Source organism: Thamnophis sirtalis, unplaced genomic scaffold (genome assembly GCF_051295495.1).
Source record: "Thamnophis sirtalis isolate CommonGarterSnake01/CBP01778 unplaced genomic scaffold, rThaSir2_p1.2 scaffold_6, whole genome shotgun sequence".
In the NCBI taxonomy this organism is placed as follows: domain Eukaryota; kingdom Metazoa; phylum Chordata; class Lepidosauria; order Squamata; family Natricidae; genus Thamnophis; species Thamnophis sirtalis.
Genome location: NW_028261386.1, coordinates 90,552,912 through 90,565,009, shown reverse-complemented (window position 1 = coordinate 90,565,009; position 12,098 = coordinate 90,552,912). Strand labels below are relative to the sequence as shown.

The 12,098-nt window shown below is 38.8% G+C and overlaps 1 protein-coding gene across 1 annotated transcript in view; it reads right to left on the bottom strand.

Annotated features, from left to right (window-relative positions):
* The window catches only part of MAP3K5 (mitogen-activated protein kinase kinase kinase 5), a 133,578-nt gene that overhangs the window by 52,281 nt on the left and 69,199 nt on the right, over window positions 1–12,098 (bottom strand). The window contains exons 5-7 of the mRNA XM_014072682.2: window positions 10,691–10,859; window positions 7,544–7,650; window positions 5,748–5,918 (exon numbers count right to left, since the gene is read on the bottom strand). Coding sequence (XP_013928157.2) covers window positions 5,748–5,918; window positions 7,544–7,650; window positions 10,691–10,859 — 447 coding nt within the window. The remainder of the gene's footprint in view (window positions 1–5,747; window positions 5,919–7,543; window positions 7,651–10,690; window positions 10,860–12,098) is intronic.

Sequence of the window (12,098 nt, the reverse complement as noted above, 5' to 3'; positions counted from 1 at the left end):
CTTCTGAGAGGAGGCTACTTTAATACAAATATAATAGCAGAGTTGGAAGGGACCTTGGAGGTCTTCTAGTTCAACTCCCTGCCTAGGCAGGAAACCCTATATCATTCCAGACAAATGGCTATTCAACATCTTCTTAAAGACTTCCAGTGTTGGGGCATTCACAACTTCTGGAGGCAAGCTGTTCCACTGATTAATTGTTCTGTCAGGAAATTTCTCCTCAGATCTAAGTTGCTTCTCTCCTTGATTAGTTTCCACCCATTGCTTCTTGTTCTACCCTCAGGTGCCTTGGAGAATAGTTTGACTCCCTCTTCTTTGTGGCAACCCCTGAGATATTGGAACACTGCTATCATGTCTCCCCTAGTCCTTCTTTTCATTAAACTAGACAAACCCAGTTCCTGCAACCGTTCTTCATATGTTTTAGTCTCCAGTCCCCTAATCATCTTTGTTGCTCTTCTCTGCACTCTTTCTAGAGTCTCCACATTTTTTCTACATCATGATGACCAAACCTGAATGCAGTATTCCAAGGTGGCTTTACCAAGGCATTATATAGTGGTATTAACACTTCACGTGATCTTGATTCTATCCCTCTGTTTATGTAGCTTAGAATTGTGTTGGCTTTTTTTGGCAGCTGCTGCACACTGCTGGCTCATATTTAAATGGTGGTCCACTAGGACTCCCAAGATCCCTCTCACAATTATTACTATTAAGCAAGGTACCACCTATACTGTACCTGTGCATTTCATTTTTGTTGCCTAAATGTAGAACCTTACTCTTTTCACCATTAAATTTCATTTTATTAGATAGTGCCCAATGTTCAAGTTTGTCAAGATCCTTCTGTATCTTTAGCCTATCTTCTGGAGTGTTGGCTATTCCTGCCAGCTTGGTGTCATCTGCAAATTTGATGAGTTCCCCATTTATTCCCTCATCCAAATCATTGATGAAGATATTGAAGAGTACTGGGTCTAAAACAGAGCCTTGGGGTACTCCACTGCATACTTCCTTCCATGTAGATGCAGTTCCATTGAGGACTACACGTTGAGTGTGGTTGGTCAGCCAGTTACGAATCCATCTGGTGGTGATGCTGTCCAACTCACATTCTACTACTTTATCTAGTAGTAGATTATGGTCTACCTTATCAAATGCCTTACTGAAGTCCAAGTAAACTATATTGATGGCATTCCTCTGGTCCACTAATTTTGTCACTTTGGCATTAAGATCATGAGATGATTAAGATATATCCTTTCCTTGATGTAAAGGAAGACTTTCTGAGAGTTCTCCATTTAAGAAATGGATAGGAAGTTGGGCTCTGCCACTTCGTCTCTGCACTAAAATCTCTTTGTTCATTTGGTTACCCATTAGATACAGTCCTGAATATTTCAAAAGTGAACATTTATTACAGAACTCATTTAATAAGGACAATTCCCTGTTTATTTAGAAAAAATTATTGGTACACCGATATGTGTAGTAAACAAAGCAGAAAACAGAAGAATACTGTACGTATTTGCCAGATATACTGCTCTTGATCAGCAATAGCCCTAAATAGCAGTGTAAGAGGACAGGGATGGACCAATGCTGCATGGAAGGTAAAATACCACGCCCATCATTTTCTTTCTATATCCTTTCTAAGTGCTGCAAGACAAGGTTAAAGGCAATGGCTAAGAATCCAGTGAAAAGGGGGACTACCACCATCTTCATTCTAAAAATCCATATAATCTTTCAAGCACAATTAGTGCTATTATTGCTGCAAAAGAGTTATGTTAAAGAGATCTTTTGCAAGTAAAGTACCTCTTCTAGAATGTAACCTACTGAAGACTGAAATACTTTCTCTTACTCTTTAAGTAAAAACCGAATGTGCTAGGAAAGAAATAGCTAGATCTGCCAAATGGATAGCTTGTATATCTGGGGCAAAGAGGCTTTGCTGCAGTGCCAGCTATCAGAAGAAATATTTTAGCTGGGATAGAGCCCACAAGCGTTAAGTCTCTGAGTTGTTTGCATTTAAACAACTACGGTAAGATTTGGGCATTTTCCAGAACTCTTTATCACATAAAATAATTACAACTGTTGACTATGGTTGACTGACTACATTTTCCTAAGCTAACGTTAAAAAGGGCAAAGAAAAGCAAAAGGAGTGCTAATGATTTAAGACATCCCATATCACCCTCAGTCCCACAAAAAAATCTCTCTGAGAAACGCTATTATTTCTGCTAATTTTTAATCCCGTTCAAATGTTCATGAGAGTCACAAGTTTTCAAAACATCACAAGGGGTGTGAGGGAAAAACAAAGTCCAGGCAGAAAGACAACCCCAGACTCTATCAATTCAGAGCTGGCATCAAAAATCAGGATGATTGCACTACAACAGTCAAACCCACAGGAGAAATGGCAGTCAAATTCTCTCTTTCTATTTTCCTGTGGAAGAATAAACCTTTCCTACTAAAATATTGCTTGCCAGTTATGACGATGGCTATCCTTTTCTCCATCTGATATGAAAATATGAATCTGAAATAAATAGGTGGTATGGCAGATTCATTTTACACCATATTCATATTAGCATATTCAATGCAAATTATAATATTGCTCGTTTGGTTATGGATTACAATGCCATGTGAATACTGTCACTGTGATTTTGAACCATGATTTGCAGCTTAGGCAGGAAACTAGTCATGGTTTCTTATTAAATAAGTATAATGAACGACGGCTTGGCCTGATGTAGCTGCAGAAGAAGGAACTTGCTGTGTTCATTCAGCCAATATGGGCATGCTCAGAGCTGTGACAACTGTTCAACCATTTGGTCCTTTTTCTATTGTGCAGCTGCTATATCCAGTTATGCTGTTCAATGGAGAGGCCACGGGCATCAGCAGAAAGAGCAAGCAGTGATAGGTAATCAGTGACCTTTTGGGATAGTGTAGTATTTATTGTCATTGTACAAAATACAAGAAATTGGTTTTAGCCTCACTGGTGCAAAATTATAGCGGAAACAAAAAAAGAAAGAAAAGAAAAAACTAGTCATGTTTCCGTATGTGCATGGAGTGATTGTGGTTGTAAAAGTCTGACAGCCCAAGGATAGAAACTATTTTTAAATCTATCTGTTCAGCTGGCTATACTTTGATGTCTTCTGCCCAATGGTAGAAGTGCAAAGAGACACTGACCAGGGTGTGAATCATCTCTGAGTATCTTTCTTACTCTGCTAAAGCAGTGAGACCTGGCGATGTCATCCAGTGGTGTTAGAGGGTAACCAATGGTTTCTTGTGCTGAATTGATCGCTCTCTGTAGTGCCTTCCTGTCCGCAGCTGTTAAACTAGCATACCATACTATAATGCAATATGTGAGGACACTTTCTATGATGGACCGATAGAAAGAGTCATCAGCCGTTGTTCCACCTGAGTTTTTCACAGGACTCTAAGGAAATGAAGTCTCTGTTGAGCCAGGGACGTATTGTTTTTCTAGGTGAGATCTTGAGTAATAAGCACTCCCAAGAATTAAGAGTAAACCCTCTCCACACAGCCCCCCTCGATATACAGTGGAGCAGGTTCCTCTCTGTGCTTCAGGAAATCTACCACCATCTCCTTTGTTTTACTAGTATTTAGATATAAGTTGTTTCTTGAGCACCATGCGGACTTCTTCCCTATATGCTGATTTGTTCCCTCCAGTTATGAAACCCAGCACCGCTGTGTCATCTACAAACTTTATTATGATGTTGGATGGACCAGAGGATATGCAGTCATATGTCTACAGCGAGTACAATTAGGAGCTGAGCACACAGCCCTGAGGGGAGCTTTTGCAACTCTTTTATAACTTCACAGTGATGAGGAGCACTTCTCCAATTGTTGCATAGCTGATATGGACCATGGAAAAGGAATTGATGTAAATATATTCACTATCCAAAATCACTGTAATTCAACAACTGTCCTTAGTATTCTTAACTGTCCTGAACATGTGTAACAACAGTCCAGAATATTCGGCTATTGATTTGTTATTGGCAAATTGTTTTATCTCTTCAGTTTCTAGTACCTCTTCTCCTTTTTTTGTTCTTTCCCCATCTATTATAATTTGCTTTCTTAGTATAATGCTGGCTTGGAAGCTGGCAATTTAACTTCTGCCTGGCTTGTTGGTCAGTCTCCTGACAATAATACTTTCCCCCAGTTTATGAAGTCAGCATAAAAAGCCACAGGAAAAATCTGACAGCTAATAATTAACCTCTTATCTTTGTATTGATATTAACCGAAATCTTATCGCCTAGCAGCATTCATTCTAGTTCTCCATGTAAAAACAAGCAGATCACAAGAAAAGACAGAAAGATAAGCTGCAGGGATTTGGATTATGCTTCAGTGGGCATTTCAAAACAATTTTATATATTTGCGTGTGATGAAGGTAGAATTGTGATGGCAAAAAAAATAATATCACTGATTCCAAACAGGTGTGCAGTCTACACTCAATTATGAAATGAGTCTTTGTAATATAGATGGCAGGATGACCATACCTTCTATTCGATTAGCAGAATATAAGGAAATACTGGTGAGGAATCATTATAAAAAGAACCCTCCACTTTTGCATAAAGCTAAAATTATCTAAAGTGAATGGAAATATTTTTTTTAAAAAAAACTGCTATATTTTCTCATCTTTGCCAACATCGAACAGCTTTTCATTTAAAAAGTACAGTCAATTGTGATCAGGAATTGTTTTGTGACATCCCAGAGATTTTTTTAATTTTTAAAGAACTATATCTTTCAGTGTCTTCAAAGCAATCTAATAAAACATTAAATAGAATAATAAACCAAACAGAACAATTTCCTAGGAAATGATTAGGAAACAAACTCTTCTGAGGACATGGAAGTGATATCAAGGGTAGAAAAAAATGTTCCATAACTATGTGACGATCACAGAAAGCGTATGAGTCTAATCTGCTCTTAAATTAGTGCTTGTACAATGGTTGTGATTAAGATACAATGAACTAAGATTTCCATAGTACTGTACATTATATTATTTCTATTATTTTATTATTGACTGCATATGGCCCATTAAGATTTCTCCAACAGGCAAAAACAAGTTAAATGGAAAATAAAATAAATAATCAAAAATAAAATTATATCTGAAATTTCTGATTTAATTTATTATAACCAGTCAAATATATACTGTATTTTTCGTACTATAAGACGCACCCCTTTTTCCCCCTAAAAGAGGGTGAAAATTTGGGTGCGTCTTATACACTGAATGTAGCCCCACCCACCCATCGGCCCCAACCTTTTGGCCTCCGCCTCTCAGCAATTTACCTCCTTGCAGCAAACGGGGAAAATGGGGCTTGCAGAGGCTGCAATAAGCTATAGCAATCCCTACTATATGACAGTTTTTCACACTTACGACTGTTGCAGCATCTCTATAGTCACATGATCAAAATTTAAACATAACAATATATGACGGTTGCAGTGTGGATCATGTGACCATCTTCTGCGACCTTCTGACCAGCAAAGTCAATGGGGAAGCCACATTCACTTAACAATCATGTTACAACAGCAATGACTCACTTAAGAATTGTGGTACACAAGGTCATAAAATTGGTCAAAATTTGTCTCACTTACCAACATACATTTTGGGTTCAACTGTGGTCGTAAGCCAAGGACTACCTATATTTATTAATCCACATATAAGACTGCTTCAGAAATGCATTTGAAGAATAAAACACATCATCAAAACATCATTTTTAACATCAAAAAAATAAACTCATACAGACACGTGGTAAAGTGGTACTTACCACAAAGCTCCTTGATCTCGACTTTCAGTGTCTGTAAACCCAGAATCCAAGAACATATCTTTATAAATTCGCCCCACAAGACAGTACATATCAGAAGCAACTTGGCTCTCTTGCTCCACTAGAGGTATCATGATATCTAGAGCTTTCTGCCTGTCACCAGGTAGATTTCGTCTGTGTTATTTAAAAAAAAAACACCAATTGAATATTCCATAGCAATAGTCCTAATGCATTATCACTTCACATGTCAAAGATGATGCAATATGTCTGACCAGGGAGAAGAATTTTGACTGATATTTACATGGTTCATTTCAAAACAACTTCTTTTGCACTTTCTAGAGAAATATTTTATAGGAAACTCACTTCATTTATTTAGATTGCCTGACTCTCAAATAACTCGGTGGCTGATATGAATAAAAAGAGATGAGAAGTGGGGAGAGTTCAAGAAAAGGATATATATTCCGGGGGGGGGGAGGAATCACCTGTTACATTATAAAAGAAAACTTACGTAAGTTCAAGAAACAACCTAACTTGGGAAGCAAAGTCACTTTTTGAAAAACTTAGGAACTTGTTCCTAAGAGTGTGAAGTTTGATGGGGGGAAGGCATGGAAGCTGTTCCAGAGAGCAAACTACACAATAGAGAAGGTATACTTCCAATAACTGGTTTCACTGAAGAGACTGGGAGTGCCTCCACTCTGTGCTATCTTAAGAGGACAGACAGAAATTGCTGGAGACAAAATCCCAAATAAGAACCAGTTGTCTAAAGAATCCCAAAGGTGATTGGTCAGCTGTCAAAGTTGTACTATACTGTACCACATTAATAGTCTGAAACATTGATGTATAAAAGGGAAAATTATACTTAATCATTCTTGCCCTTCTCCCTCATTTTTAGATTATGTCTCACTATCATAGTTGAACAACTAATAATAGAATCATGCACATCTGTATCATTTTGTTTGCAGCTCCACTGTGCCTGCTTCTTTTCTAGGCCGAGCAATGTTAATTTGTGTGCTATGCTTTTGAGCTTGTTTCACGGGCCATTCAATAAACATTGGTCTCTTCAGGCTTTTGCTATCCTGTTTCCCCTAAAATAAGACCTCCCCGAATAATAATAGCAGCAATAGCAATAGCAGTTAGACTTATATACCGCTTCATACGGCTTTCAGCCCTCTCTAAGCGGTTTACAGTCAGCATATTATCCCCAACAACAATCCGGGTCCTCATTTTACCCACCTCGGAAGGATGGAAGGCTGAGTCAACCCTGAGCCGGTGAGATTTGAACAGCCGAACTGCAGAACTGCAGTCAGCTGAAGTAGCCTGCAGTGCTGCATTAAATCACTGCGCCACCTCGGCTCTTTAATAAGCCCAATTGGGCTTTTGAGTGCATGTGCTAAAATAAGCCCTCCCCTGAAAATAAGCCCTCCCCAAAATTATTGCAACAGAGCAGCAGCCATGAGGTGACCACACTCACCTCCTCCTGCTCTTCAAAAATAATAAGATCTCCCCGAAAATAAGGCAAGTGATTATTTCAGGGGAGGGATTGTCAAAAGAAAATTAGTCCCCGTCTTATTTTCGATGAAACACAGTATGTTCCAACTGCAGAAAATAAATTTAATGGTGATAGAAAGCCAAAGTCAAGATGGAAAGGCAAATCTACCTATCGTAGAAGCAAGAGACACCAGATGAAAAAATGCCAGTAGTATTTGGGGGTTTTTGTTATAGAAAAAATGGAAGAATATTTTGATTGTGGACAAACTGCCATCAAACACTGTAGTTTCAAGAGAAAGGAAAGTTCTTACCTATTCAGTGCAAATGCATAATGAAATTTCACATGATGATGCAAAGCCAAGTCAAAGGTTGGAAGTTTTTCTAATGCCTCTACCAATTTGACAATAGAATCATAATCCTTCCAAAAAAAGATAAATAAAAGAATTTATTAAAACATGATCTCAGATAAGGCCAAAAAGGGGAAAAAAAAGACAAACTATCTAAGTCTTCCTGTGGCCTGAAAAAAAATTAAAACTACATACGGAATGGATGCAACACCTAAGTTGGGACCTACAATAATAGTATTGGTCATAGCACCGTTCAGTTCTCTTTCATCTACAAAAGACAGGAATACCTTTGGGTTTTACTCTGCTAGTTGTTGCTGACCTTAGAAGGCGGCGTTCATCTCCATTTCAAGGCCATTGAGCCAGCACTGTCTTGAAGACATTTCCGTGATCATGTGGCTAGCATGAAGTTGCGGAGCTCTGGGTTTTCTCCCCACTGAAAAGGTACCTATTTACTCATATTTACATGCTTTCACACTGCAAGGTGGGCAAGAGCTAGGCAAAAACAGGCGTTCACCCTGTTGCGTGATGCTCAGGTCTCAAACTTGGGCTGACAGCTTTCCAATCTACAAGCTTAGCATCTTAATCACCGAGCCATCACATTATACTCTTTTGGTGTACAAAGCTGACTCTAATTAAATCCAGAAAGAGGCAACTGCTTTTTTTTTGTTTTCAAACTTTTAAAAGGCAATTGAAAGATCTGACATTTCTTAATGTTGCATGTGATTCAAGAGTAGTGATAGTTTTGATCAGTGTGAGATTTAAAAACCTACAGATGTTATAGCTCCCTCCCTTCCTTCCGTCCTTGTTGTGCAATTGGAAATATATTTTGAATTTTGATATGAAATGTTTCCATAATCAAATCAAGTCTTTGTAGCAACAATGCGATCAAAAATCTCAAAGAACACGGCAGGCTGAGTTCAATTAACCTCAACTCTCACATCACATACCCCTGTCGGATTTTCTACATAGATTGACATGTCATTAATAATGTTATTTTATTTTTCACTCTCTCAATGCCTTATAATGCCTATTTCATTGTGGCAGTTTCAGTTATTTATGCTTAATCAATTCTGAAACATGTTTTCCTTTTCCATAATGCAACATCTTTCTAAGCCATTCCCTTACCACCCCACAAATGACAGCACATATTCCACTGTCTGGCCTGTTCACCTTGCTGTTCTGCCTGAAATAACGAAGGATTTAACTTCATATCCAAATTACTTTCAATCAGTTTAACAGAAGCATGGGTAAGCTTTATTGAAATGATGATAGTAAGAAAGACAATAAACCAGACATGACATTTCTATAGTCAAAAGATAAAATTTCATATGCTTAATAATCTCCTCAGTATGGGTTACTGGACCATCAACTGTATCATGTGCTTTTGAGTGCAGACTTCAGAAGTATAGCAGTGTTAAGAAAACCATCTGAAATTCAGTTATTTTTTAAAAAAGCCAAATGACCAGGGGGGCATTTGCCCAGGTTCGCCTGGTGCACCAGTTGCGTCCCTACCTGAACCGGGAGGCACTCGCAACAGTCACTCACACCCTCGTGACCTCAAGACTGGACTACTGCAATGCGCTCTACATGGGGCAGCCCTTGAAGAGTATTCGAAGACTTCAACTCGTCCAGAATGCAGCCGCGTGAGCGATTGTGGGTGCACCTCGGTACACCCATGTTACACCTATCCTCCGCGAGCTGCACTGGCTACCGATTGGTCTCCAGATACGCTTCAAAGTGCTAGTCATAACTTATAAAGCCCTTCATGGTATTGGACCTGGGTACTTGAGAGACCGCCTGCTGCCAATTACCTCCCAAAGACCCGTTAGATCACACAGGGTCGGCCTCCTCCGGGTTCCGTCCACCAGCCAATGCCACCTGGCTACGACCCGGGGGAGGGCCTTCTCTGTGGCAGCTCCGGCCCTTTGGAACGAACTCCCCGCGGAGATTCGGACCCTCACCTCTCTCCAGGCCTTCCGGAAAGCCGTCAACACCTGGCTGTGCCGGCAGGCCTGGGGTTGATGAGTTCCCCTCCCCTCTCGACCTGTGTGGCTGTATGATTCTTGTTTTTTTAAATCACATGTATTGTGTTCTATGTTTCCCCTTTTCCCCTTTTGAGTTGTTTGCCACCCTGAGTCCCTCCCAGAGAAGGGCGGCATACAAATAAACTAAATCTGAAATCTGAATATGTGATAGCAAGACAGGGTATCATGTAGAAATGGAATCTACTCACATAATTTGCTGAATCTTTGTCATTGCACTTATAATATAATGTCCCCCAATATGCAAAATGGATTCTACTTTTTTTAAAAAAATCTGAATATTAGACGTTCTATATCCCTTTTCACAGTTCTAAGGATAATGTAAATGCACACAGTTGCCATGGTAACAACATTCATTTATTAAATCTGGCTATTTAATAGCCTAATAGCCAACTATTTGGAATACTTTCAGGCTACCATGAGCATATGTGGTAGTGACCATCTACCCAAAGCACTCTGTGGCTCCAATCCATTCTGTGTCAAGCATTTGTTCTAAGAATCTCTGAAATAGCCTTTAAAAATATAATAATTTAAATCCCTCTGCAGTAAATTTAGAGACTGAACTCCCACACATTTATACATTTCTAAATAAGTAAAATTATCCCTTTCTCGCCCCTGCCCACCCACCACCTAACTAAACCCTTTGAGAGGGGGGAAAAACTGGGGGGATGGAAGAAAAATTGTGGAAAATCTGGTTTGGTAGCAATGACTGCTATTTTTAGAAAAGAGCATTCACTGTAAATTTCTTTACAAACTCTCCCTTGTTTCGCTTCTATTTGCACTTTTCAGGAATGAGTGCTTGTTTTATGCAGGCAAAAAAATGGAAGTCTAGCAAACTGGGAGGATTCTGTACTTTGCTGGCATATAAAAAAAATGATTTGTAGCTCAGGGAATTGGGGATTAAGTGGGGAGGGTGACCAAAAAGCTTAGTAAGGACTAAGAGAATACTTAGGGTACATAAAATGTTGCAATGACCTATGCTGACTAGAATTGAATAAAGGCCCCCTCATATGTTGATGAAACAGAGTTAATTGAAGTAATAAAGTTAAATTAAGCATTTGATTCTTACCTGAATATCCCTGTAAGATAACAGCAGGTTTATCACGATGTCAGCAGACAAAAGCTCAATGTTATCCACCCTTTGTCTTATCCTGGCTAATTCTGCAGCTAATTCCTTCCCAGTGTACAAGTTACGAGCTTTTCTGATATCATTAAGAATTGATTCCCTGAAGTATTGGCTAGAAGGGAAAAGAAATAGTCATTATAAACCTCAATGTTACAAAAGAGCCCCATGGCTGTCTGTTTTAGAGCAACTAATACAATGGGCAAAACTGAACCAGGAATATTGACCTAATTAAGGATTGCAAATATGAACTATGTAATGATTTATTTTATTTTGTGCCATGAGGTTGGTGCTGAATCTCAGTGACCACCCTGATGGAGCTTCTCCAGGATAATTTGCCCCTAACCTGGGCCTTCAGATCTTTCAAAATGTACCCATTGACTCTGTTATCAGATTATCCATTTTGGTTTCTCTTTTCTCCTTCAGCTTCCAGCTTTCCCGGTATTGTAGATTTCTCAAGGGAGTTGGGTCTTCACATAATGTATCCAAAATATGACAATTTGATCTTGTTTATTTGTGCCTTGAAAACGTTGAATTGACTTGTTCTACGATCCATGACATGTCAAAAGTTCCTCAAATGTTCTCAAGTCATGGAATATAAGCATTGTCATTTAATTCAGTTTACTGGCTATCTGACAGACCTGTCACTGGCTACATATTTTACTCATAAGTCATTTTTCACCAGGCAGATCTGTTTTTCTTGTGCTAATCAGGCTGTGTGTTGCAAGGAGGTAAGTCAACAACTATAAATGCCTATAGAATGTTCAAATTATTAGACTTATTTTTTAAAGACTGCTTTATTATTATTCTAGACAACTTAACAAAATGAAGAAGCTTTTTAAAATAAATGCTTGATCTGAAGAGGCCCAGTGCTATTGTTTTAAAAAGTCCTATTCTTTTAAATAGCAGAGAATAACTATACTTCCAGAAAGCAGGTGAATTTTAACAGCATCTGTACAAGTATATTCTGAAATATAGCAATACAAATAGTGTATATTGTCTGTACTGTTTGTTGCAAGGAGGAAATTGCTGAGAGGCAGAAGCAGATATTTGCCCCTTGTTTTCCTCCCCAAAATCTAGGTGCATCTTATACTTCAGAGCGTCTTACACTCCGAAAAATACAGTATCTATCCTAATATGAAAGTACTCTTGATAGACATGAATATGAGATTTTCCTGATCATTAGAACCATTAATCAGAAGTTGCCTTCAGAAGTTGTGGATGCTCCAACACTGGAAGTTTTAAGAAGAGATTGGATATTCATTTGTCTGAAATGGTATAGGGTTTCCTGTCTGAGGAGGGGGTTGGACAAGAAGACCTCCAAAGTCCCTTCCAACTCTGTTATTCTGGTATT